Source organism: Nymphaea colorata, chromosome 1 (assembly GCF_008831285.2).
Source record: "Nymphaea colorata isolate Beijing-Zhang1983 chromosome 1, ASM883128v2, whole genome shotgun sequence".
NCBI lineage: Eukaryota > Viridiplantae > Streptophyta > Magnoliopsida > Nymphaeales > Nymphaeaceae > Nymphaea > Nymphaea colorata.
Genome location: NC_045138.2, coordinates 39,085,277 through 39,112,741, shown reverse-complemented (window position 1 = coordinate 39,112,741; position 27,465 = coordinate 39,085,277). Strand labels below are relative to the sequence as shown.

The 27,465-nt window shown below is 42.5% G+C and overlaps 5 protein-coding genes across 6 annotated transcripts; 3 read left to right on the top strand and 2 right to left on the bottom strand.

Moving 5' to 3' along the window:
- Nucleotides 1-987: 987 nt before the first annotated feature.
- LOC116255087 (endoglucanase 6-like) lies at nucleotides 988-7,939 on the top strand. Its single transcript, XM_031630840.2, has 9 exons — nucleotides 988-1,410; nucleotides 4,027-4,239; nucleotides 4,358-4,558; nucleotides 4,829-4,918; nucleotides 5,203-5,367; nucleotides 5,466-5,750; nucleotides 5,868-6,216; nucleotides 6,899-7,006; nucleotides 7,113-7,939. The coding sequence occupies exons 1-9, from the start codon at nucleotides 1,225-1,227 to the stop codon at nucleotides 7,409-7,411; spliced, it is 1,896 nt and encodes a 631-aa protein (XP_031486700.1). The 5' UTR covers nucleotides 988-1,224; the 3' UTR covers nucleotides 7,412-7,939.
- A 2,707-nt stretch (nucleotides 7,940-10,646) lies between these two features.
- Nucleotides 10,647-11,520, bottom strand: LOC116246491 (uncharacterized). The gene is made up of 2 exons (XM_031618397.1): nucleotides 11,450-11,520; nucleotides 10,647-11,028 (listed from the first exon to the last, which is right to left on the bottom strand). The coding sequence occupies exons 1-2, from the start codon at nucleotides 11,516-11,518 to the stop codon at nucleotides 10,678-10,680; spliced, it is 420 nt and encodes a 139-aa protein (XP_031474257.1). The 5' UTR covers nucleotides 11,519-11,520; the 3' UTR covers nucleotides 10,647-10,677.
- Nucleotides 11,521-12,401: 881 nt separating this feature from the next.
- Nucleotides 12,402-15,603, top strand: LOC116246733 (protein phosphatase 2C 51-like). Of its 2 annotated transcripts, XM_031618581.2 has the most exons (3): nucleotides 12,402-13,512; nucleotides 14,591-14,696; nucleotides 14,766-15,603. In XM_031618581.2, the coding sequence occupies exons 1-3, from the start codon at nucleotides 12,472-12,474 to the stop codon at nucleotides 15,086-15,088; spliced, it is 1,470 nt and encodes a 489-aa protein (XP_031474441.2). In that variant the 5' UTR covers nucleotides 12,402-12,471; the 3' UTR covers nucleotides 15,089-15,603. The 2 variants fall into 2 exon arrangements, with proteins under 2 accessions (XP_031474441.2, XP_049931344.1); XM_050075387.1 differs by having other exon boundaries at nucleotides 14,591-15,603.
- Nucleotides 15,604-16,722: 1,119 nt separating this feature from the next.
- LOC116245655 (uncharacterized) lies at nucleotides 16,723-21,874 on the bottom strand. Its single transcript, XM_031617146.2, has 6 exons — nucleotides 21,498-21,874; nucleotides 20,972-21,126; nucleotides 19,816-20,033; nucleotides 18,527-19,136; nucleotides 17,595-18,104; nucleotides 16,723-17,508 (listed from the first exon to the last, which is right to left on the bottom strand). Exons 1-6 carry the CDS (start codon nucleotides 21,713-21,715, stop codon nucleotides 17,393-17,395), a joined length of 1,827 nt encoding a protein of 608 aa, XP_031473006.1. The 5' UTR covers nucleotides 21,716-21,874; the 3' UTR covers nucleotides 16,723-17,392.
- Nucleotides 21,875-23,041: 1,167 nt separating this feature from the next.
- Nucleotides 23,042-26,285, top strand: LOC116256203 (pentatricopeptide repeat-containing protein At3g49170, chloroplastic). The gene has a single exon (XM_031632491.2). It carries the CDS (start codon nucleotides 23,142-23,144, stop codon nucleotides 25,722-25,724), a length of 2,583 nt encoding a protein of 860 aa, XP_031488351.1. The 5' UTR covers nucleotides 23,042-23,141; the 3' UTR covers nucleotides 25,725-26,285.
- Nucleotides 26,286-27,465: the final 1,180 nt, after the last annotated feature.

The following is a 27,465-nucleotide window of genomic DNA, read 5'->3' as shown; positions in this document are numbered from 1 at the left end:
CTACCCAGATGCCACATCTATATAAAGAGAACATGACATTTGCCTAATTTTGGAGTCTACACCATATCAAGACAAGTTCAGATCAAAATTGGCACCTTCAATCCGCAGTTAAACTTGAGCATCTTGCCTAACTTGGTGAGATCAATATTTACCGTTTACTTCGCGTTGAACATTTTTCTTTAGCTAATGTAATAAGAAAGAGAAACAAAACAGTCTCAAGTGCAGAAAAAATAATAACTTGCAGAAGCAAGGGCATAAGCAAAAGCCACAAAAGCATCTTCTCGGGTCCTTCTAACCATGCATAAGACAAATGAAAAATATTTTTTACCTGCTAGGGCGAGAGACCAGAATCTGCCATATGGGGAGAGAGAGAGAGAGAGAGAGAGAGAGTTGGGGGGGCGCTTGTGGTCAATGCAGAAAGTGTTAAAAAAGCAGCCAGGTAGTTAACAAAAGGGGAAAGATGAAATGAGCGGGAAATATTTAGAGAGAGAAAGAGCGCGAGAGAAATCGTAAGAAACGAAGGAAAACCCAAAAACATAAAAAAGGAAGCAGTTATTTTAGGAAATCGAAAAGAGGGGAGAGAGAGAGAGAGAGAAGAGGGGAAAGAGAGAGAAAGTTACTGAGGGGGAGAGGGGGTTATTAAATTTTCCTTGTCGCAGGTGAGTGGGAGTAAATTGGTTCTGTTAAACGGCCGGGTGGGAATTAATTAAAGGGGCTCACCGGACCGGCGGCCGGCTTTTTATCTTCGCTGTATATAGTGAGAGACTCCTCAGTGTAAACGCAGCCGATAAAAAGCAACACCACCCACATGACTCTGTTCTCTCCTCCTCCCTTCCACCCCCTACAATCCCCTCATCAATATGATAAAATAAAATAAAATAAAATAAAATAAAATAAAATAAAAAAAAATAAAATAGAAAAGCCTTTTCTCCTCCCAACTTATTACTCAGATCTCTTTCCTCTTCTCCATATATAGAGATGCTCAGCTCCTCCCATTCGGCCACTGCCCTGCTCCCTCTTCCTCTCCCTCTCTTCTCCCCTCTCCTTTAGGGCAATCCACATTGGTGGTCTTCTTGAGTGGTTTCTGGCCACTTTTCTGTAAGAAAACAAGAAACCGTTAGTGGGTTTCTTCCTCCTCTTTTTCTTCTCTTTCTTTTGTTTTTCTCTTGGGGGGATTCGCAGTGAGTTGCAGAGAGGGGAAAGAGGTTTGGGGGGGGGATAATAATGGCGGTCTGTTTCTTGCATTTCTTGGTGGTGCTCTTGCCGCTGGTGCATGGTGGGCATGACTACGGGCAGGCGCTGAGCAAGAGCATCCTCTTCTTCGAGGCCCAGAGATCCGGCTACCTCCCCAGCACCCAGCGCGTCACCTGGCGTGCCAATTCCGGCCTCCAGGATGGGAAGGCCAACGGGGTAACTCCATCCCTTACCTCTTTCCTCCTCTGTTGCATCTGCATTTTTATCGTTTCCTCTTCTTCTTTCATTTCTCCATATACTTTCTCCGTGTAACTGCTTCCTCTCCCTGTTTTCTTTTTCCTACCTCTTCTTCCTGTTAAACTTGAGAAATTTTGATCCCAAAAGAAGAAAAAAGTGTTATATATATATTTTTTTTTAAAAAAAGAAATGCAGTTTGGTTCTCTTTTATCTCTAGAATGTGGTGCTTTTTATCTCCTACCACTGATTTTTCCTGTTCATTTCTTTTCTACCAAGAGAGAGAAAGTTGGAGATTCTGCAGTGTAACCTTTTTCCTAGAAATCACCCGTCTAGGACGTTGCCTTTTCTGAATGCACTCAGGCTGCGTGTGTCTGTGTGTGTGTGGTGCATGCCAGGATGCCGCTTGTATGCCATCCATCTTTCGATCAACGGCCGTCCCTTCTCGGTATTCATTTTCCTTTTTTTACTCCTTTTACTTTACAGCAAATTTCATCCCCACTTCTGGAGTTGAGAAAAGCCAAAGCCATTTCTAGGTGTCCTTGCATGTGACCTTCGCCTGCCTGCGGGGTTGCTCCAAATGCATTGCTCAGTCTGTAGGGCATCTGAGGTGGGGATGCTAGAGAGAGATAGAGAGAGAGTTAATATGGGGTAGAGACAGAGAGAGTGTCTTCATGGAGATAGAGAGAGAAAAAGAGAGTGAACGTGGGATGAGAGAGAGAGAGGGAGGGGGCGAGGTGATATGGGCCTTTGCAGGCTCATGCCATGTGCTGAGCCGAAACCAGGCACGTGTACGAACAATTCTCTTGTCTCCATATGTCGGTGGAATGCGCCTCTCTCTCTCTCTCTCTTATGTGTTCATGGATTCGGCATGACCTGACCCATTCTTTCGGTCCCTCCTTCCGTCAGATTTATTTTAAACTCTCCTTGCTCTGTTTTCATCCCTTCCTCGATATCATATTTGCTCTCTAACTGTCAATCTATTTGATGACTTTCCCGTTTCTTACTTTTGCCGTCTTCGAAAAAAAATTACCGAACTTCTGAAGATAGATCCGTTTGTTTAGTTTATGTTTCACATTATTACGCGGTTCGGTTACAATATAAAATAATCGCCTCTCTCTTGGAAATGATGAGATTGCGGTTTCTTTTTCCCTTAGGTAGAAACAATTTCTGACTTTCACTTTTCCAACCCTTTGCCGGTAAAATTTTCAAAGGGAAGGAGGCCCACAGGGTTGTGGTCAAAAAGCAGGATGAAGAACAAAAAGAAAAAAAAATAGACGGTGGTTTTTCCCGGCCTGAATGCTCCCCAAATTAAATGTTCATAATTTGAAGTTTGAAAATATTCACCTGTTTCACTTGAAATTTCTGATATATGCGTCGGATCTTTGGGAACTGCTAAATCCGGGGACCTCCTTGCTTTTTAGAATTTTTGGTGCCTTGCATGTCGAAAGGGAAGAATGGCAGCTCTGTTGGCCATTTGACCGTGAAAGATGTGATTGCTACTTGATTTCATGAATAATTGTGGGGAAGTTCCTCTCCCTCTTCGGACTGTCTTTATCAAATCTGTGCAGAGTATTGAGAAATTGAAAAATAACTTAATCGTCGGCGTCATTGTCCAAGATTTAAGTTGTACCGTTAGAATTTCGATAAAACAATGGCAATGCGGTTGCCTCTGAGAGAATTAAAAGGCAACTGTGGCCCGGTGAAACATTCTAACAGAGAAGCGTTTGGTGCCTTTGGTAATTCTACGCCACCAAGGCATGAAATCTGCCATCGATTCGGTGTAAGAAAATTTCAGTTAATGAACCAATAATGAGTCGTAGAAGTGCAAACGCCACCCGTCATTATGGAGGCGGCAACTGGCCACAGCACCACCACCCGCTTTAATGGCACCCCCCACATGGAGGGTGCTCATTTATTACGGGCTTTTCTGTATCTCTGCTCTGATAGCTTCTGCGGGGGGATCATGTCTCAGGCTCGTCGTCACGGGCTGGCCTGCCCACATGGGCTCCCCGCTCTATGCGTCTTTGTCGGCGGGCTCGCTCTCACCCCGTCCATTCTTCGCCCTCCGAGATTCAGTTGTGGGCATTTACTCTCTCCCTGCTACCTTTTTCTTCTTTCTTTTCGACGGTTGAGTATGGTCCTGGTGGGTAATTCATACTCGTCGCTTAGAAAAATGGCTGCCTTCTCTCTCCCTCTCTGAATCGAGTTTTACGTTACTTTTGTGTGGAGGAAAACAGAGGGAAATGAATGAATGGAAGGAAAAAGGGAAGGAAAAAGGAGAAGAAAGAAAAATTGATTCATTTCTCCTCCAGTCTCTTTCATTGTTTAGGGAGTGGAATAATATTGAAAAATCTTTTCCTTTTCTGTTTTTTTTTCTTTCATTTCTTTTTTCACTTGAACTCAGGTCTCTTTTCCTTTTCCTCCTTGTTAATTAATCAACCATCCAAACATAGCAAAGTCTTTCTTTTCATTCCTTTCTCTTCCCTTTCCCTCAATCCAAGCTGTTAACATTAGAAAAGAGAAGTGGTAGTGTTGAGATGTGAGAAATTTGGTGTTGGTTTTGGCTGATGGGTGAAGCGAAATGGTATCGAGCAGGTGGACTTGGTCGGAGGGTACTACGACGCAGGGGACAATGTCAAGTTCGGGCTGCCGATGGCCTTCACCATTACCATGATGTCATGGAGCGTGCTCGAGTATGGCAGGCAGATGGCCAACAATGGGGAGCTCCGGCACGCCATGGATGCTATCAAGTGGGGTACCGACTACTTCATCAAGGCCCACCCCGAGCCCTACGTCCTCTACGGCGAGGTTCGGTCCTTCTTCTGTTTACTTTTTTTCCTTGCCTCCCTTCTCTCTTCCCCCTTTTCCGGATTTTGCTTTCTTCGGTGTCGTAACTGAGTTTGGGGAGCGGTTATTTCTTCGACAGGTAGGGGATGGAAACACAGACCACTACTGCTGGCAGAGGCCCGAGGACATGACGACGTCGCGCTACGCCTACCGGATCGACACCAACAACCCGGGGTCGGACCTTGCCGGAGAGACGGCGGCGGCCATGGCCTCGGCATCCATCGTCTTCCGCCGTTCAAACCCTGCCTACTCCAATGAGCTTCTTAACCACGCGAAGCAGGTTTGTCGCCCTCTACCATTATGTCGTTTCATTTTGTGTGTGCTTTTGCTCGATGTGGGCATAAGGTGTTGTCATTTGTGACGATAAGCCACAACATGGAACTGAAAATCATATTGTCCCGCTCAAATTTGTGGACTTTGTCCAACTTTGTTTCAAAATTTTGGTCGTGGGATGTGTTCTGGGTTGTGAATCCAAGAGGGGGAATCAATATGAATGACTCTTCGGCTTTCTTTTTCCTTCTGACTAATTCTTCCGGATGTTGATTTCCAGCTTTTCGACTTCGCGGACAAGTACAGGGGTAGATATGACAGCAGCATCACGGTTGCACGGAAATACTACCAATCAGTCAGCGGATACGCTGTAAATTTTCACAATCCCTTCTTCATCCTCTTTCGCTTTTCTATGTGCCTGTGAGTGATAGAAGAAAAATCAGGCGAGGAACTCAGGATTACATACACTTTTTCGAATATGAGATCTTCCAGTTAACATTGAATGTTTCATTTTCATGGAAAAGATTGTACATCTTCAAATGTAATAAACTGCCGCTTTTGAACCACATTCATGCAATGTAGATTTTCTTCGGGTGAAGAACAGATGGAGCATGGGGGTGCACACTGGACTTAAATTTTTCTTGTGTTTTCCAGGATGAATTGCTATGGGCAGCTGCATGGTTGTATCAGGCTACTAACGAGCCCTACTATCTAAACTACCTTGGGGAAAATGGAGACTCCCTTGGTGGAACTGGATGGGGCATGACTGAGTTTGGGTGGGATGTCAAATACGCTGGTGTGCAGGTTCTCGTTTCCAAGGTGAGCTTGATTAACTGTCTGTTTTGTGGAACTTCTTTGAGTCAATGGAAACCCTGAGAACATGGCTGACCCCGTTCTGTGTTGTCCTCGCCATGCAGTTTCTAATGCAAGGGAAGGCAGATCACCATGCTCCTGTTTTTGAAAGGTATCAGCAGAAGGCTGACTTCTTCATGTGTGCGTGCCTTGGCAAAGGGACCAGGAATGTTCTGAAGACTCCAGGCGGTTTACTGTTCCGTCAAAGGTGGAATAACTTGCAGTTTGTGACTAGCGCTGCTTACCTACTAACCGTTTATTCTGACTACCTCTCATCTGCTGGGAAATACTTGCACTGTCCTGGCGGATCAGTTTCTCCATACGAGCTTCTTGCGTTGGCGAAATCCCAGGCAAGCACATCTTGATCTCCATGAATACACACATAAGATCTTCAACACTTTCTGTTAGCGAAGTCTTTCTTGTGGTACATTCCTTTGCTTTGTTTCTCACAAGCATGCAACTTTCAGGTGGACTACATCCTCGGTGATAACCCAAGGGCTACAAGCTACATGGTGGGATATGGCAATAACTATCCACGCCAAGTGCACCACAGGGGCTCATCCATCGTCTCTATTAAGGTGAACCCAACATTTGTCAGTTGCAGAGGAGGCTATGCGACCTGGTTCAGCAGGAAGGCAAGTGACCCTAACCTCCTGGATGGTGCCATTGTTGGTGGCCCAGATGCCTACGATGATTTTGCTGATGAAAGAGACAACTATGAGCAAACTGAGCCTGCTACATACAATAATGCACCACTTATTGGTGTATTATCTCGCTTGCACGGCGGCAGTGGTGGATACAATCAGCTTCTTCCAGGTAACATTATCTTCTCCCGTAAACTGTGTGGTCAAGTTAATGTTGAACATCCTCTGAAATTGTCTTTGCAGCCTTTTAGTGCATGTCCTGGTTCGAAAACCCCCTAATTCCTTCTTCACCTTTCCAGCAATTACTCTTCTGCTTGTAGAACTTGGAAGTGATTTCGATCCTCCTATCAATGTGGTTCGTAGTTTGCACGGTCTTAGTGATCGTAACTTTTTTATCCATGGCCACCACCAGCACCACAACTAGTATCATCATATGGCCAGCGTCAGTCTGACATTAAATCCTTTGAATTGCAATTCATCTGAAATTTCAATTCAAAATAACACTGGAGTTCCATGCCCATGTAATTTGGCTTGTGAGGAAGAGGCTGATTCCTTGGTGCCAAAGGCAAAAGCCTGTGCTTACCTTTGAGAGACAAAAGCCGTTGCTTACATTTGAGTGTCACTAGGTCACAGGACCAGTTATAGCAACGCCTTCGACATTCCTTCTGCCATTAAGATTCCACTGGGTTGTCATATTAAGCAGATAACCTTTCTCGTAGGTTAACATTAAAGATTAAAAGATACTACAGAAAGCTTGAAATTTAAAAACTTGTTTCTGCATCCTATGCCTGTTCAATTAGTTATGTATCTAAGTTGATGCAAAGATCTGAGCCCGACTATATGTTTTTCTGCAGTAATGCTTCCGACTCCTGTAGCATCAACTCCAAAGCTGCCATCTCCTGCACCAGTAGTTTCCAGGCCGCCTACATCGATGCCACATCAAAGGAGATCCCCTTCCTCTCGTAAGCTCTCTCTGTCTCTTCTGCATCTTTCACTGTTTTCTTTCCCATCCGTAGAGCATACTCAACGCTGAAGCGTATTTTCTTGAATTTTATCCGTCGATTGCAGATGCGAGCTACTCTCCAATATCTGTATCTCAGCAAGCAACTGCCTCCTGGAACTTCAAGGGTCGAACCTACTACAGGTACTCCACAATTGTGACAAACAAATCAGACAAGACAGTGAAGGACCTGAAGCTTGCAATATGGAAGCTGTATGGCCCTCTGTGGGGCTTATCCAAGTATGGAAATGAATACTATTTTCCTACATGGATCACCGCATTGCCGGCTGGAAAGAGCCTTGAGTTTGTCTATATCCATGCTGCTGATCCTGCCGAAATTTCAGTTTCGGGCTACACTCTAGCCTAAAGTCTCTGCCTTCAGAACAACAACAACCATCATCAGGACCTTTTTTTCTCCTTTTGGTCTCAGTTCGGCTTTGCCTTTCTTTGTTTATGTATGTAAGGATGTGCAGTGTATACTGTAAGCATAGTGCAGGCAGAATATCTGGTATCTTGGTGGGAGGGATGAAGTTTAGATAGATATCCAGTGACTTCAGGGGATAAGAATAAAAATGAAGGGTTGGGGGAGAAAGGAGTGAAGAGACTTGAAGTGTGCTCATCCTCTTTCTCCTCCCCTCATTTTTTTGTGTGCCTTCTTTCTCCTCATTTGTTTAGTGTGAGAGAGAAAGAGGGAGATGGAGAGAGATTTGGAGGGCAAAGGGGCCTCTCCAAAATGTGGGGTGTGTTTGTGTTGAGTCTTTGAATCATGTCTACCAGGAAAGGTGGGCTTGCGTGTATGTTAGGCAGCCACTTCTGCCTCTTTTGAGTTTTTTTCTTTTGCCCTTTCTCGACATAGAAAAGATGGTTATCAATGCAATAGTTTCTGTTTTTGTAATTTTGCTTTTTACCCATTTTTGGTGGTCTCTTTCTCCCAATATTTCTACACTCTTTGCATCAGCTAATGACATTTTCATGCTGGGAAGAAGGGTTGCGACATGCATCACCAGTCACCTTTAGTGATTCTTGTAGTTGGAGCATCGGAAATACAAAATGTAGACATTTGAGCCAGTTAAGGCATAGCTTCTGCCTTTCCATTTGAGTTTTAATTTGAAATGGACGATCTATTGCTCATTACCGCCTTCATTGTTATACGGACAGTCAGAACAGGACATTCATTTATTATTATATGAACGAACAGTCAGAACTGGACATTGCAGTTTGAATTCAAAGGACTGGATCTGGGCCTTCTTGGCGGCTTCCTTGAAACTGGTTTGGTCACACCTCCTCCATTTTAGGTTGTACATTTACAGCTTTCTCCGAGGGATCTGTGGAGAGCAGGTAAGGTGGAAGTGAAGAATGTTCAACTGAAGATCCTAACTCAATCTGCTTGAGATCCTCAGGCTAGATGGTCGGCGCTTACCCACATCGTAAGAAATAATGAATTAGAACATGGTGGACGACATGAACAAATAAAACACATTGCATGGTACATTTTGCAATACAAATTTGGTAAACTTTGGAGAAAATTTGTTGGTTTATGTAACTAATGCAAACTGAACTTTGGCTTTGTCTATGGTTGCCCAAATGAAGTAGTCATGCAGTCATTTTTCTTTTTATATGCAAACTTCAGCAGGTAACTGAGTGCTCGGCTGTGGTAAACATTCTAGTTCGAGAGAAGTCACGTTCTTTCCTCCTCTGTCGATCATCCCCTCATGTATATTGTTCAAAAGGGATGATGTAGTCACAGCAGATCATATGTACCACGGTTTAGGTGATTATATCTCAGTTTTGGCAAAGAGGTGTTGCCCAAGTTTCACCTCATAAAAAGGATTAGACTTGAGAATTGAACCATGTTCTCCTAAACAACAGCCAAGGACGTCCCCACTATGCCAGCCGCTTTGGTCTCCGTACACTGTGGGAAGGTGGCAAATGAAGTGGATCTGAACCAGTTTTACATATATCCGTTCCCATTTCCTCCATCTCCAACTCCAATGCAATTCCAAAGCTCAACTCTAAAACCACTCTGTCCCTCAGGTCTGGATTCACGAGTTCAATTATAAACTAATGTTTATCAGACTTTTGAACTCCAAGATAAGTCAATTCTGTCACAAACTTTTGAACTTGTAAATTTAGAAAATATGACATTTGTGGTCGTTGGATTTTTGAAAGATGATGACATCAGCCAAAAGAAGGCTCCAAACTTATTTTTGTCAATAAGATAAGGATAACTACTATGTGAGATAATTCATTTTTTTTTTCTCTCCGTTCATGAATATTCTTTACTAGTACTTAATGTACATATAATAAGAAATAGAGCAATGATTATCTTCATTGCCGATGACTATCATTTCTAGACTGGCCAATCACAAGTAGCCTTACTTATTGGGTTCATCTTTTGTAAAAGCAACCGTTATGATCTTTATAATCATAACGTTATAAATCCATTTAAAGATAGATTTCTTTTGTGCAGAACTAAAATTTGTAAAATTTATCAATAAAAAACAGCCTTTATTACTTAGAATTCGTACTTTTTATGTTTGATTTCACAGTATTAAGTATGAAAAATACATGGCTCTGTAGGTTTAGTGCATTTGATTAGGACACTGGCCAGTAGGCCGCTGTCGCTGGTTCCAGCCTTAAGACACATATACACTTTGCTTAAGCTGATGCATGATAGGATCACGGATAGGAATGTACGACGAGTCGAGCCAGCTCAGGCTTGACTTGAACTCGCACGTATAAGTTTGGATCGAGCTTGACTCATTTATTAAACGAGTCGAGTTTGAGCTCGAGTTAAAACTCGAGTAATAAACAAGTCGAGTTTGAGTTACACAAGCTTAACTGGTTTAAACTTGACTCAGCTTGTTTGTTTTTCATTTTTTCTGCTATGTCTTCTCCCTCTTCTATTTTTTCATTTCTCTTTCTCCCTTTTTATTACATCCTTTTCTTCTTCTTTTTCCTCCCAGCTCTTCTTTTTTATCAAGCTGCAACCGCAAGCCGCAAACCAGGCAATAGTTTTTTGGTTTCAATGCTAGGTTCCATGAATTATTGTGATGTAAGCAATGAAATTTAGGTTGATACACTTCACACACTGTTTTCTGGTGATTAATTTATGTTTTAAAAAAGAATAGTGGAATAATATTACCTAATTCCAATAGATTTGAAAAAGAAAAAGAGCCACATTTTAAGCAAAAGAAAAAAAGAAAAAATAACTTACAGACATTTTTATTTGATCGCTTAAAACTTTTAAGAACATATTTCACCTCAGACAATGATTTGGAAAAATATAATTAGACCCTTGTAAAAAAACAATGATCGAAATAAAGAAAGGGAATAGAAAAAGGATTGCGAGGACTATAGGCGGAGCTACGGAACCATGGTCTCCTATCAATTTTTTTTTTTAATTTCATGTAGTTTAATTTTTTATTAAATCTATATAAACATTTAAAAAAAAATATTTTAATCTTGATTAAAATTTTGAAATTATAATTGAGATCCTTAATAAAAAAAACTGCTAGCTCAAGCGTGAGGGCTACAGGACGGAGAGAGTGGAGTTACCGTTAAGGCATTTAACTTCTGCTTTTGGCCAGTAAATGCTCCCCGTGGCCTACTTAGGCGGTGGGTCGCGAACGTTCAGAGAGCGAAGCGAGATGCAGAGAAGAGCTCGCTCGTCTTTTCCACCGCCGCCAGATTGATCAACTTCTGCTGACCCACGTGACGGTCCGTGCTGTCGATGGCCTCGTCTCCTTCCAGCGAAATGACGGCCGGCTCTCTTCGCCAGGCGCGAAAGCCATGGATGTCTCTCGACCACGCAACCATCCAAGCAACAGGTACGCTGCGTTGCCTCCCGGCAGCTACTGCACGACAGAAAGGCCTCGAAATGGAGATGTCGTCTGCAGAAAACACCAACTGGCTGGCTGTATGCCTCCTCGAACGGGCAAGGCGGGGAGAAGAAGCGGGTTTCCGATCGGCGAAAGACAGCTCCTGATAAAGAATCTACGTAAGATGGAATTTCCATTTCCTCATCTCCACAAACCGTATTTTCGTTAGGCTCACTGAAAGAAAAAGTAAATCAAGCCGGTGGAGGATAAAGACAGAGAGTTTGGATGACACTAAAATATGATTCGTTTGCATTACTCGAAGGAAGTATCGTTTCGTTTCAAATCTTAAGATACGACCTCGAAAGAGTTCATTGAAATAGGATCTTATATTCAGTTGTAAAATTGACCACCCATTTGTAAATTGATTAATAATCGAATCTCATTAGTTGGCAAATTCAAGCAAACAGATTGGAAATCAGATGGATGATCAATTACATATAAATTAGTCGCTTCTACAATGGTTGGAACTTGGAAGGCCATCCCCTCTTCGACCTTTTATGCTTAAAAGAATTCGAATATTTTACCTCAATTCCCGGACGCTTTGGGATTTTGTGTTCTTGGAAGGAGAGCTTCCCCTTCTCGCCACGTTTCATGATCATCCCTCTCCTGCAACGTGAATGTAAGAGAAGCAGCGATCTGGTCTTGGATATTTCTACCGGATCCGGTCTCCTTACATGGTCACAGAAAGGCACGGTATCTGGTTTATAATTTATCTAGGGACACTTTTGAACGATAGGATACTAACTTTACATTGACAAAATGCCAGGGAAGAAAGAACTTGAGTCGATAATTACCAAAATTTGAGGAGCTTGCAAGTTATTAATTGTTGCTGCACTTCCAAATACGCTGCTCCAAGACCTGAAATTTGCCTGTTAGGAACATCGCCAATAGTCCTACAAGCTAGAAGAAGAAGTGTATTGAATGATTCCCAAGTTGCGTCTCATACAAATAAATTAATGTTAAACCATGAATCGAATTAACCAATCGTGAATGACTCAGCCCCCTGTTTTCTGTGAGGGTGAGAAAATGGGGAGCTGATCACTGGTTTCATTCTGTGGCTACTGCGGGATGACGATGATCATGGGAGCAAGCAACGGTGCCGTTCACGTCGGCTAGCAGATGCTACAAGAGTTTCATGGATATAATATGTCCAACATAGCGCCTCCATGCACAATCACACTTGTTACACGCAGAGAACACGAAAGACCAAGCTGCTCTGTAAGTTGCTTAAAAAGCAGGGGGCAAAAGGAGGCTCATTAACGACACCTTCTCCCGCTCCTTCTTTCTACTTTGGCGCTTCCCTCCTCGATCTGCATAAAAGGCCCCTGAATCTGAAACGTGGCCACAGAGCAAAAAAACAAGGAGGATGAGAAACTCCAGTTTCGAAAAGAATTTCAAAGGACGGGATGGAGCGCTTTCCCACGTAAAGGGAAAGGAAGCTCGCCGGAAACGGATGGAAATCCGGCGGCTGAGATCGCAACGGCTTCATGACCCGCCGTTCAAAGCTCGGGGTGTCACTTATGAGTCCCTCCCGCGGACGGTAAAGATGGTCGCCTTCGACCATTTCGAGGAGAGGCCGAAACACGCCTCGGTCTCTGCCCTGACGGGGAGAAAGCGGCCGGCTGAAGAAGAAGGGCGAGGAAGGCGAATAGGCTACCGACTCAAGGCTGCGAAAGAAGAAGATGAGGAGGAGGATGAGCCTGACTTCTTCTGTAGCAGAAGGGGAAGGCCTCGCTCTCTCTCTCTCACGTGCTTGTGCAAGGAACTGTGCAGGCTTTCGAAGCCGACTTCCAATCTGTCGCTGACAGAGGAGGAGGATGACACCCCTAAAAGCCTGGTCGCAGACTCGATTTCTTGTTGTAGTGACGAGCTTCGTGGCCACTTTGAGCAAGGTAGACGGGAGGAGGACGAGAAGAAGAAGATGTATGAGACGTTGTTTGGTAGAGATGAATATCTGCCGCCTTCGGAGGATGAAGACAACGTCGGCGGCTGCAGAAATGGCTCGCAGCAGAGGATACGAGTGGAAGCAGGGAGAGAGTGGTGCAGCGACCTAACAATCGGCCCCGGCGAGAAGTTTCTGATGGCGGAGGTGGGGATGGTGTTCGACGCGGCGAGGACTGGCGAGAAGGGATCGGAGGCTTCTCACGGGTCGGTGGCGGTGTGCGGAAGGAGGAGGGAGATGGAGGACGCGGTGGCGGAGGTGCCTGGATTCTTTTCGGACGGGCCGGCGAAGTTCGACTTCTTCGCGGTGTACGACGGTCATGGCGGGCCGCAGGTGGCGGAATTCTGCCGGGATATAATGCACAGGGTGCTGGCGGAGGAGATGGAGGGACGGGACTCGTGGGAGCTGGCGAGAAGCCACGAGGAAGGGTGGGGCAGGGTGATGAGGTCGTGCTTCAGCAGGGTCGACGCCGAGGTCGGGCGGATGGTTGCCCCAGCCGACGTCCGTGTTGTCGGCATGCCTTCGGGATCGACGGCGTTGGTGGCGCTGGTGGGCGAGCACCACATTATCGTGGCCAACTGCGGTGACTCCAGAGCCGTTGTCGCTCGTGCCGGCAGCGCCGTCCCCCTCTCCTTCGACCACAAGGTATATATCTCTCTCTCCCTCTCTGGTTATGCTGTTTTTCGGAGTTGCTCTGTTGTAGTCTGGCTTTTCGAGTATTTGGTCTTGGTATTGGTGTACTCCGATCGTGTAATCTCCTAACTCTTTGTTGGTAGTTTTGCGAGAAATGTTGAAATCATGTTCTCATGTTCTCTCTCTGTCTCTGTCTCTGTCTGTCTGCCTCTCTCTGTCTCTGAGTTTTGAACTTCAAAGTAAATCTTTGTCGCCTGCTTGCTGAATCTTGAATCTTCAAAATGAAACCAGTCTCGGAACAATCTTGTTTTAAGATATCAAGTTATTTTTGTTCTGATATTTTTCATTGATTCATAAGCTACGGTTTGATAGACCCTTACTATTGTCACAACAGATGACCAAAGAAACCAACTGTTAGAGGCGAGGTACATATTGCTTTCTTATTTTACGTACTTGAATCGAACTTGGTTCTAGTTTAATGTTTTGCTTCTGTAGTGAATCATCGTCCTCGTCCTCGTCCTCGTCCTCGTCCTCGTCCTCCTTGTTTCAACGTCCTTTCATTCCTTTCACTTTAAAAAACTTGCCTCTGCCGTCGGTCGGTTGGGAGGGAGAAAAAGGCAAAAGCAGTTATTTGGCCCCTACGCCCTGGCTGGCTTGGTATTGACGTCACTTCATGTGTAGGTTCGTTCCATCGGTAGTATCGAGATGCCTTGTGTTCTAGCTGCGCGTCGAGTGTTAATTCTCGGATCTTCTATACAGTTAAAGATAGAACTTGGTCTGCTCTCTTTGTCCGTGAATTAATTCTTAGGTCGGGGATACATCATACATCAAAGGGTTCCATTCACACAGGCTCCCTTTGAGAATCACACGTATGAACTCCCCACTTCAAAGTGTTTCTGCAGATAAGCCTTGGGCAATTCTTTGTAGCACAGATGAGGCAGAGAGAGAGTACAAGTAGCAGATGAGCGTGTCATCGTTGAAAATAGCTTATTTATTTTTATTGTTCACTATACATTCGATAAAATTCATTGGATGTGGACAAAGATTTCAACTGCGTTTTCGTTTCTTTTCCCTTTTGACGTACATGCAGCCGGAGAGACCAGATGAGATGGAAAGAGTGGAGGCGGCCGGGGGAAAGATCATCAATTGTGACGGGTACAGAGTTCTGGGAGTGTTGGCAACGTCTAGATCCATAGGTACTCTGGCATTTGACTATGGATGGATTCTTGCTGCCATCTTGCCTTCGCTGACGATAAATTTTGCAGGAGATGGTTACCTAAAGCCATACGTGATATCGGTGCCGGAGGTGACGGTCACCAACCGGACGGCGAAGGACGAGTTCTTGGTGTTGGCGAGCGACGGACTGTGGGACGTAATGTCGAACGAATTGGTGTGCAGAGTTGCTCGGAGGTGTCTGTCCGGCGCTGCTAAGAAGAGGCTGCCAACGGCGGAACCGTTGGCAGGGAGGACCAGGTCGGCACTGGCGGCGGCGACGCTGGCAGAATTAGCTCTCAACAGAGGGAGCTACGACAACATAAGCGTTGTGGTGGTGGATCTGAAGCTCCGCACCAAGCGGTCGAGAGCTTAGCCACCAGAGCGTGCATGTGATCCAAGTGCACTTCGCTGCGTCCATTTCCTGCAAAATCTCAGCTCGGCTATTTTGTCCCTAGTATCTGGGTTCGACCAGCCATTTCTTGCTTGCGTCCCTCTCTCTGGCATGTTTGGCAGAGAGAAGAGAAGATCCGCCTTCTCTCCTCAAACTTACCAAAAAGAGTAGCGATGGAATCGAACAGGCTGCCCGACCAGCTAGGCCTCCGAAGGAGAAAGAGAGAGAGAGAGATGCAATTGAAGGGAGAGAGAAATATGCATAATTAAGAAGACACTTGGCCAACGATCAACTAAAGGGAACGAAGCCAAAAGAGAAAGAAGAGAGAGAGAGAGAGAGGTAGAGATGAGGAGCGCAAGCCGACACGGGCAACGGAAACAGACACCCAATGCCCGCATAAACGAAGGGAATTAGGCTCACATACAAAAAGGGGAGGCCATCAAGCCAAGCAGTTCGAACTAAGGCAAGGTTGCCTGACAGATCCACCAAAGGGCGAAGCCGAGCAAGAGAGGAAGGGAAGACCGAGCCGGGGGGTTGGGATCGGAACAAAGGCGTTAGAAGCTCGATCAGAAAGTCCTGAATGCTTTCAACCTGGCTAGAAGGAAGCTGCACCTGGTAGACAGCCAAATCTGCTTAACTTTAAGAAAGAGAAGGATGGTGCCCTTTTTCTTTTTTTTTTTCTTAATCAACTTCATAGGAAAACGGTTTTGTAGAAAAGTATGAGATCTGGCAATTACAAGTGTCCTTAACGATCGTCATCATCTCTTCATCTTCCACTTACATTCATGTTTATTGCATGAAACCTTTCATTTTCATTTGACCACTTAGACGTAGGATTAGAGGTTAAGGACACTCTATGAGTATATCCTGAATCTGCTTACAGATTCGGGAGAAAGTCTGCGTGGGGCCTAAGCCCCTTTCCTTTTATTCAAAACCAAAATATGGAGAATGTACATCAAAAAATGAGGATCGACAAAAACCTGATCCTAACTCAACCCCTGGGTTCCATCTCCCAAACTTAGACTCTGGAAAACAACAAAGGTAGATGCACCACTTGTGGGACTGGCCAGCCTTTGACAGCAGCGAACTGATGCGCAGAGCGCTTGTTTCGTTGGATGGTGACATCTGTGAGTGTGCTGTTGTGCAGAAAACGAGTGAATGACTATCCAGATGCCGTCGTTGATAAGAAGTTTGGCAACGACTAGCAATAATTTATGGAACAGTAAGGTTTACTTTTGGAGCAGGTTCTTGAAGCACTCAGAACACTCACTTGACAAGCAGCAGACATTGTTTTCACATCACGTTAGTACCCCTTCATGCAACTTCTGCTGCTAATCAGAATCCAATGGCGAGGTGAAGGCTGCACTGCTATGTAGGTTTGGACCCAACATATGTCAACTATACCCTACGAGTAACGTAGAGCTCCCAAGTTGCTGACCAAGATAGAAATAGACAGAAGAACTCCATAGACGGTTTGATGATGAGATTACACAAATTTTATGTTACTGACATAGGCCCATTATGACGGTCTTTGCTCTAGTTAAAAGAGCTAAGTGGGATTAGACTGAAAATATGCTCGAGTGGTGCTTAGTAGAGGCTCATTTGAAGAAAAACCGGGAAAGAAAAAGGAAAAGTTGGATTCTTGAAATACTCCTACTTTCAACAATAAACTAGAAGTGTCCAACCAGACTCCCAAAATAACAGAAGGCCACGTTTGGTTGTCAAGTGATAGATTCTGTTTTGAAGCACCAGCAATCACAATGTCTAATCATAATGCTATTATAAGCAAAACCTACAAACAGATTATTATCTGGGATACGGATCCATGTGAATAAGACCACAATCCAGAGATCATGCTGCAACAGTGAATTATTGTACAAAACAGTAGCTATGCTTGTGCACATGTATACAAGGATTCCCGAGCTTCCCTGATTCCTATATCCTCAGCGCCTTGTGCACACAAGTACAAAGGACCCGAACCTTCTCTGGCTGTCAATAAATTGTTAGTTGTTACTGCAATCTGACCAAGAAACGAACCTACGATACAAAGCACCTGCAACATGTTGCTCAATGAAATGCTGCGCATATGCGTAGCTGTTCAGCTTGACCATTCAAAAGTAGCTCTTCTGTACACGCACTCAGATGACGAAACGCTCAAGATACAGAAGCACAAGGAGAACTAGCACAGTGGTTTTTGCTGCCACTGCTGGCAAACCAGGAAGACTTGTCTCGGATAACAATGGAGTGGAGGAGCTGCTAAAAATGACTCACAACCTTATAATCAACTTACTTCGTTGATAACTCCTTTGGCAAGAGAATCTCTTTATCACATTGCGAGAGGTTAGATAGATGGGATGTTTGTAACTGCAGCAACTCCTCCCTGCCGTATTTAATTCTCTCATCTGTTCAACATTATCAAGGCTCAAGAATATTGCTGACTTTTCAAGGACCAAAAATATATTAAACAAAATCTGAAATGGTCGTTTACCTCTCCATGTCTCTTTCTGGCTTTTCTCTTTCAATTTTGATCTATGCTTCATTCTAGCAGAAAACGTAGGAGGACACAAAGCTCCAGCCTTTTGCTTCAAACCATTATTTTGCTCTTCCGATAACTTGTCGATGGCTTCATGTCTTACAGTTATCCGTGGATGGAATTTACAAAACAGAGAAATACCTTCCTCCGTTAAAAGCCAACATCCACTTAAATCTAGTACATGCAACGTTGGTGGTGGCACGAAAGAAAGAATTCCTACATCTGTCAACACTGCATTTCGGATACTTAGAACCTTCAGTTTGTCTACAGGTGATGCACTATGGAGAGAAACATCTGAGAGGAAATCACTGTCGAGGGATAGACACCTCAATTGCTTAAAGTTGGAAAGGGGTTCTAAAGCCAAGTCTCTAATCTGGGTACACCCCAAATCCAAATTCTCCAAGTGTTCAAGATCTTGAAGAGCTGTTAATGAGAAATTGACATGGTCGCCCTGGCGTATAAGTCCTGAAATGTCAGTTTAAAAGATTAATTAAATTAGATGTTCCTGTGAATTAGAGAATGAAAGCAAAGTTCACTTGGTAATACAGTTCATCTAGAGTGGATCATTCGAATCTTCTTAAATCACATTTTCCAGGCAGCCACATAAACCGGCAACTCAAGTTGCCCATCCAATCACACACAGGAGCAGCATCATGTGCATTGGTGTCTCTTTCCCTCAGCCACCCCTCTTCCCTCCAACACACACACACGCATGTCAATGCCAAAAAAAAAAAATCATAATAATAAAATATAAAATATAAAATATAAAATAAAAAGAAAGATGTAGGAGGAATAAAGAAGAAGAAAAGCATTCAAGTACTAACCAGCAAAAAATTCTAAATTTCATATTAAGACATCAAGTAACTCAAACTTTAGAAAATAAATACCTTTGATGCTTGTGTTGCTCAAGTTGACCATGCAGAGAGCAGGCATCATGCCAAGATAATAAAAAACTGCATCATCAATGCATGTCCGTGACAATGATAAGGTTTCCAGTTTAGGGACAGCCCCTGCTAAAGCAGCAACACCTACAGTGGTGACTCTAGTATTACCAAGATTGAGATTTCTTAAATTTGCTCCAATTGCAGCAACGGGGTCAATCATGGCATCGGACATATTACCAGAACTCAGATCCAAATATGTCAATTTTGACATCTCGTTCAAGAAGCAAAAATCATGAAAAGAAGAACAGGATATGTCCAAGAAGTAAAGGTGCTCTGTGTCCAAGCAGGAGAAGTTTTCAAGTGGGTTATTGAACATAGAGCCTGCAAATATTAATCTTGATAAAGGTACTTTGGCTTCATAACCATCAAACATGGAATCAACAGTACAGTTGCTCAAGTTCAAGCATTTGAGAGATGATAGACATGGCAATACGGTAACTTTTGTCCATGCTAAGTTAATGAAACTCAAGCTGGGAAAGCCTTTCAGATTGGCAGCTCCTTTGTTGGATATTTCGGTTCCCCATAGATCAAGGTGTTCCAGCTTTGTCAAACCCTAAATGACAACACAATTGTTAGAGTTGGATCTCAAGTGTTAGAGTGGGATCTCTCTCTCTCTCCCTCTCTCTCTCTCTCTCTCTCTCTGATGCACACATGCTGGCATGCCCATGCAAGCACATTCACATATAAGGGAATGGATAGAAATCAGTCATGAACAACATATTCTTCTGCATCTTATACAGAACAAAATGCCGCTCAGACACCACGTCTTCAAGGTAGTGGAACTAACAAGGAATGATAAACGGCCTCAAGGCATGCTCAGTTCATGATATCATGATAATTATAGTCATAAAAGCAAATCCAGAATATCTACAGCCAAGATGGTGATCACATATTTGACATTAAGACCCGGATAAGCATGCTATGTCATCATTACAAGTACTTACCATTCTGAAGATGAAACATAATATGTAAACATGCACATGCTGCACGGCTACATCTACTATATGGTTTTCAGAAAAGGTAATTCTACTACTTCTATTGTCACCAGTACCTTACCGAACTCCATCGTACTACAATAGATAAATTAGTCAGAGAATACAGAGACAAAGAGATATCAAAATAAATCTCCGTTTCAAAATCTGAAAGTTCTACAAAGGATAAAAAAGAAGGCGCTAGCAGGACAAAATATTATGCACCATGTTCAAGAGGTAACAAAAGGATGAAAGATGTACCTGTAAAGAACCAAGCGATGCATCAGTAATCGGCAAACCACCTAAGTCCAGAAATGTAAGGTTGACAAGAGAAGAGAGACATGTGATTCCAGCTGCAGTTACAGCAGTTTCTGAGAGGCTTAATTTTCTCAAATCTTGTACGTATTGTAGATGTTGCATTCCAGCATTGCTAATCTTTGTGCATCTAGACAGGTTCAGCTCTCTTAGGCAGGTCATACCTAAAAGCAAGCAAGAGCAAGATCATTTAGTGATGCTAATGCCTATTAATATGACAAAAATGATAGGAAAGGAGCAGATACATCAAGAAGCAACAAAGACTGGGCTATTTATCAGTTTATTCATGCTCGTGGTTTAAGTTTGTCGGTCAAACTTAACCCTAGTTCTCCATCATATTTGTGCACTGCTCAAAATATGCATCTATCTGGCTATATATAGTCGTTCAGGTAATGAACAATGAAATTGGCAATGTTCTTTCGACCTTTTGTGTAGGTCAGCTAGGCAGTGGTAACCTTTCAGAGCAGTAAACAATCAATTTGGCAATGCTCATGCTTATGTGATCCATATGGAACTGAATGCCTTAGTAATGTATAGAGTCAAGACCTAAATGCCCTAATTGGCTTTTATGATTATCTTATCTCACGCAAAGCAAGCAATGATAAGTTTCAAAATTACTCGTTTAAAGCTCTAAGCAAAAATTTAGTTTATAGGAAATATACAATATGGAATAGCCTTTGGTATTACCCACAATACCATACTACCTAGCAAAAGGTTAAAGTCGTTGTTCACTAAATCAGGCACGGCGGAATGTTTGATAATGAAGATGACCGTGTAATTGTTCCAAAACTTGATTTCTTCTCTAGCGTACCGCATAGTGATAATAGTTAAATCTTTTTTTTTCTCCAGAACTACATCAAATTTCAAAACCCTTGATAAGTGAGTCCCACTACAAAAACCACAGAGATGATACCTATAATACGTTTACCAATGGGCCAGAGAGCAGGAGATCATATACGGATACATTAAATTAAAAATTGAAGACACAAGAAAATCAAATATAAAGTAACATTAAATTAAGAACTGAAGACATTGGAAAAAACATTTGGAGTATGAATGACAAAACAAGCATGTAAACAGAGCTGGCGAACTTCAAACATACCAGTGATACTCCAGAGAGAAGAATTATTGATTCCCTTACACTCGGCAAGGTTCAAGACACGCAAGGATCGGTATGCACCTATGTAAGCCATCCATTCGGCGTCCACGAAGCTCTTGCCTTTCAAATCAACCACCTCGACCGAGTACTGGAAAACCCTGGGAAAGAAAATTCACAACAGAGAAGGTCAAAGTAAGCCCATGTCGACGACTAACTGTGATAAGACCCTGCCTTCCTCTTTGAGCTCATTTCTCAAAAACTAAGTCACCAATCAAAATGTTGCATGGAATCTCTAAGTCAATCATAGCAGATGACAAAGATCTAGATTGTCATGAGCTACAATCGAACGAGCAGAAAACAGAGAAAAAAAGAAAAGAAAGGGAAAGATTTCAGCAGCGAATACGGGTAGACAGGAAATGAAAGGGAGAAAGACTGATAAGAATAGCAAAAATAAAATGAAACGAAAGGGAGAAAAATGGCGAAGAACAGCGACAATAGGACGACGAGGTGGGAAGACAAAGAAGCGCACTCGAGGAGGGAGGGAACGATGAGCTTGCGATCGAGGAGACAGCGGAAGAGGGCATGGGCCAAATGGGCGGGCAGCATCTGGAGCGTCCTCCGCTGCCGCCTCCACGCCTCCACCGAGTCTCCGCTGATGCAGGCCGCCTCGATGCACATCCCCACCAAACCACCCACGCCGTCGCTTCCCCCCGCCATCCCCTCCTCTTCAGCTCCCCCTTCCTCCATGGGAATCCTGTTCCTCCAAGCCTGGAAAGCTTCTCTCCGATCACATGGCGGCAGAAATCGGAGATCGAGACATTAGACCGCCTGTGATGGGCCGACAGCCCAGAAGATCAGGCCTGCTGATACACCCGGGGATGACACATTGAAAAAGTTGCAACGTGGGAATCAAGTTTCTAATCTTGGGAAGCAAGTCTTTAACAACTTTTTCTTTTATCTTAAAATAACGTGAGAAATATATATTGTTTATTGTCATATTATACAACTTTAATCCTGTAGACTAATTTATTATCATAAAATATTACGTGTAAAATAAAATTTTTAAATAAAGATAAAGAGTGGCATTCTTTTTTGAAAAATAGTAACTTTATATGTCAAATCATCAGAAAAGCTAACTGGAATCAAACCAAAGGTAAGTTAATCCGATGAGTGTGCATCATTTTTTAATTAAAAACTATTTAATTTTCAAAAATAATATTTAATATTTCTTTTTTATTTTGAAGCGCTTCAATTGATTGATGAATCATAAGATTAACCAAATTATCAATTCAGCTAATTCTATTCAAGTTCGAACTAACTTTTACAACAATCGCCAATATAGTCTTCATACTTGATAGAGGTATGGGTGGACCTTATGCACAAAACTTATAAATATTGTTACTTGTTCGATCAGCCTGGCCATTTTCTTGGTTGACTTTCAAAAAATAAAAGTAGACACGCGGCCATATTGTTCAAAATCATATGCTTTTAGGAAAAAAATAAAAGTTCGATATGCAGATGGGATTTTGTTATCATTTCATGGTTTATATATTTTCATCTCACAAAATTCAATATAGAAATCAGGTTTCACAATTATTTGTTATTCTTACAATTGCCAATATTCAACATTCATCTAAGTGGTAGATTTCTTTTATGAACAGATGAAAAATTGTGTGACATATTCGGGTGGCATGATTTAAAGATCCCTATATGCACATTTGTTTGTGTATGTATGGAAGTAATTAGTCTTTTTTTTTTTTTTTTCTTTCGCTCCCTCACTTTTCTCAACTGGACATTTTTCCCCTTGGTTAATGCTGAAAATGAATCTTATATGAAATGAAAAATTACATCTTCTTTATCTGTTGCCATTAAATTAAAGAGTAATAGCAATTAAAAATTTAAAAAAACAAAAACCAAGAAAGGGCAGTGGAAAAATAAATTGTCGTCCATTTTAAAACACCTTCTCTTATACACATCCATCAAATGCTTTTTTTGACCAATCTGCAACATCTGAGATACAGCACTGAACTCATTTCTCTTATATATATATATATATATATATATATTACCGAAGCCATGTAGCCGTGAGGTCGTGGTTCCGCTTTCCTTATTAGAAATTCGTCCGGAAGTGATGGATATGTGAAATGATAACGGTCCTATCCTTACTGAAGCCATGAGCTCGTTGGTTCTACCTTCGTCATTGGAAATTCGTCATCGCCGCATTGCGGCATCTACCACAAAATCCAAGCCCGACTTTGAGAGAAGAAATCTCAGGCATTTGTGCCATTTCGAGGGAGCAAGCAGCAAGTCTGAATTTGAAGCGCTGAAGCACCAAATTATAAGACTCAGCAGCAGAGGGCGATTAAAGGAGGCCTTCGATGTCTTCCACTCGATGTCTCATCACGACTTGGTCATCTACTCAGTGCTACTGAAGTCATGCATTCGTCTCAGAGACTTCAGACGAGGCAGACTTCTTCATGCCCACCTTCTCCAGTCCAATATCGAGTGGGATAGCGTCTTATCAAACTCTCTGATCAGCTTCTATTCAAAATTTGGGGATTGGGAGATGGGCCACGAGATTTTTGAGCACATGAGTACCAAAAATTTGGTGTCATGGGGTGCAATAATATCTTGTTTTGCTCAAAATGGTCAGTATCGTAGAGCAATCGCCAAATTTAAGAATATGGTGGTGGTTGGCTTCTTCCCCAACGAGTTCTGCTATGCTAGTGTCATTAGAGCATGTTATGATGGTGAAAATTTTGCTTTTGGATTGGTGGTTTTTGGTTTAACAATAAAGACTGGGTTCAAATACAATTTATGCGTTGGCTGTGGCCTGATTGATATGTTTGTTAAAGGAGGTAATGATAAGGACAGTGCACTCCTAATATTTGATGATATGCCTGAAAGAAATGGTGTTGCGTGGACTTTAATGATCACTCGTTGCGTTCAATCTGGCTCTGCAGAAGAGGCGATTGGCTTGTTCTTGGACATGGAATTGGATGGATTTGAACCAGATCAGTTTTGTTTTACAAGTGTTGTTTCAGCCTGCACAGAGCTGGAATCCTTGAAACTTGGCCAGCAAGTCCATTCACGGATCATTAAAGCTGGTTTGGTAACGGATGTTTGTGTTGGGTGCAGTTTGATTGACATGTATGCAAAGTGTTCAGAGAATGGATCAATGGAGGACTCAAGGAAGGTCTTTGATAGATTGACGAAGCATAACGTCATGTCATGGACCGCAGTTATCTCAGGATATGTTCAAAGTGCAGGCGAGGATGTGGAAGCACTTAAGCTCTTTTGCAGGATGAAACATGGCTATGTTCAACCGAATGAATATACATATTCTAGTGTCCTGAAGGCCTGTGCAAATAGTTCTGATTTGGAAACAGGTGAACAGATATACGCTCATGTTGTCAAGTCTGGCCTTGCACCATGTGATGCTGTCGGTAATGCTTTGGTGAGCTTGTATGCTCGAAGCGGAAAGATGGATGAGGCACAAAAAGCATTTAATTCTATGTTCCAAAAGAACTTGATTTCATATAATGTAATGGTGGATGGTTATGTTAAGAGTCAAAGAACAGATGAAGCTTTCATGCTTGCCCAAGAAATCGACAATATTGGGATTCGGCCAAGTAACTTCACATTCTCTAGTCTGCTGAGTGCAGCAGCAAGCCTTGGCGCAATGACAATTGGTCAACAACTTCATTGTCAGCTCTCAAAATCTGGGTTGAGTTCTGATCCATGCGTTGGGAATTCTCTAATTTCAATGTACTCAAGGTGCGGCAATGTTGAGGATGCATTCAAGGTGTTCAGCAGAATGGCTGTTAGAAACTTAATTTCATGGACGTCAATCATCATGGGTCTTGCTAAGCATGGATATGCAATAGAGACACTTGAAATATTCGACCAAATGATAGAATCAGGAATCAGACCAAATGAAGTGACATTTATAGGTGTTCTTTCTGCATGTGGCCATGCAGGACTGGTTGATGAAGGATGGGAATACTTCAACTCAATGTCTTCTTCTCATGGAATTAGCCCAAGAATGGAGCACTATGCTTGCTTGGTTGACCTTCTCGGTCGTTCTGGTTGTCTTGAAAAGGCCCTTAGCTTCATTAACTCAATGCCTTTTGAAGCTAATGCTTTGGTGTGGCGAGCACTTCTTAGTGCTTGTAGAACTCATGGGAATATGGAAATAGGAAAAACTGCAGCAAAACGAATTGTAGAATTAGAACCAGACGATTCAGCAGCATACGTCTTACTCTCAAACTTGTATGCTGCATGTGGTTTATGGGATTCCGTGTCCCGTATCAGGAAACGAATGAAGGTGAGAAAACTGAGGAAAGAAGCTGGATGCAGTTGGGTGGAGATACACAACCAAGTGCATAGGTTCTATGTTGGCGACACTTCTCATCCACAATCAAAAGAGATATATAACAAGCTGGGTCAACTAGTTTCAGAAATTAAAGAACTGGGTTATATACCTGATACAAACTTTGTTCTTCATGATGTGGAAGAGGAACTGAAGGAGCAGTACTTGCTTCAACACAGCGAGAAGATAGCCGTTGCTTTTTGTGTCCTAAATACAGTTCCAGGAAGGCCTATTCGGATATTCAAGAATCTACGCGTATGTGGCGACTGCCATACTGCATTAAAATTCATATCAATGACTACAGGTCGAGAGATCATTGTTAGAGATACCAACCGTTTTCATCATATTAAGGATGGGGGCTGTTCATGTAGAGGATATTGGTGATTAGTGAGCAGAGACCACTGCAACCGGATTTTTACTTAAGGGGCATGGCCAATCTACACACTTCTACTTTGATAGTTGATGCTGAATTCTGCAGAAGGAAGAAAAAAGACAAGTAATTAATGCTAGAATTTGGCAACGTGATGAGAGAATATTTCTCCGAGCAACTTGGCTGTACTATCGTGTATAAAGATGATTAATGTTAGCGGCCACTTTCCATGTGGTGAAGCATAGATATTTACAAAGATAACCAAGCTTATCGATGAACATTCTAGTTTTGGGTTGACTTTGCGCAAGATGTTTTCCAATGAGAACAAAGAAGTATGTTTGCATCAGCAAGCAAAGATCTTTCACATTAGTCTTTGAACATTCGGAGCACATGTAAGCATGTAAAATACAAGCTAACTTTTTATCCTCCATCCAAGTCTGCGAAACGAATCCAGATTTGTAACATTGTGCTAGCACAAGCACAAGCATCTAGACGAAGGGGATGATGTTATCATATGTATCTAGTTAATAAGGCAAAATTGTACAGGCACTAGCTGTGCAGTATAATATCTTGAACCTGGTGTTATGTGCAGATTTGCAAACTTTGCAGCGTAGTGCAGTTCCACTGTTCCTGTATGATTGAATTTTTTAAGTCAACAATTTACTCGTTTTACACTTGCCTAGTAATTATATTTTTCCATTAGAATTTTATTTATCCAATGTAACAGTAACATGCTTGTTTAGTTCCATTCATATATTTCAACGATATAACTTGTTACCATGGCCTTCTTCCGGTCCATCCTTTTTTCCTGTCAGTTTTGAGGGAGACTTTATGAAAAATAAGCTCCGATTAGTAGTGATCCACATTGTTAAACTGGTGGTTAGAATCATATTACCACTGCCATTTTCAATATTTTATTAAAAATGTTACCCGATAATAAAATCAAAATTTGGGTCTGTGCTTTACTAAAGACTGAGTTTGCCTATAATAACTCTGCCAGGAAATGTACAGTAAATTTGTCTTTTCATAGTATTTATGGTCATTCCCTTTTGCTTTATAGATTAAGTCCCCAGTGCCCTCAAAATTGTTCATCGGGTTCAAGTTTCTCAAGAAACGAGGATAGTTGCACTCATCTTGAATACTTTGATGTATATACATTATTTGTTTTTTTCGAAAGCCAGTCCTCGTACTCGATGTCACTGGAGTTCAAGAGGGTCAACATGTGATGCTTTATATGCCAACCGTTTAGAGTCAAATTATTGTTTTAGACCAAGTATAGACCAAGTTTTCTGGAATCATCTTTTGGTTCTTTACTCTTCCTAAATATAATATAGGCTCCAATCTAGATTACTTCTGTCTGAGCATTTTTATGATGCCGTCAAGCTTTAATTTGGGCTCGACGAAATGCCTCGAACTTCACAAGAATACAAACTGCCTGAATGTTCAAGTGATTGTGCCATATCTGTCGGATGACAATGATAACCTGTGATAACAGTTTTCTTTTATTGCACAGTTGCATCTCCCCTGTAAAGACTTGTTGCATTGTCACCGGACGCCACCATTTTTGCTTAACACATAAGTATGAGTGTAATTTGCGTGCTGCCGTGTAGGTATGGCCTATGGATTAATGTCTAATGCTCGTCAGTTCCACCGAGGGTTGAAGATGGGTGCATACTCCAGCATTGATGGTCAGTTAAGCCTGGTTTGCAGAATGGTACGAGCTTTGAACCGAGGGACTTGTGCAAATTCATCCAT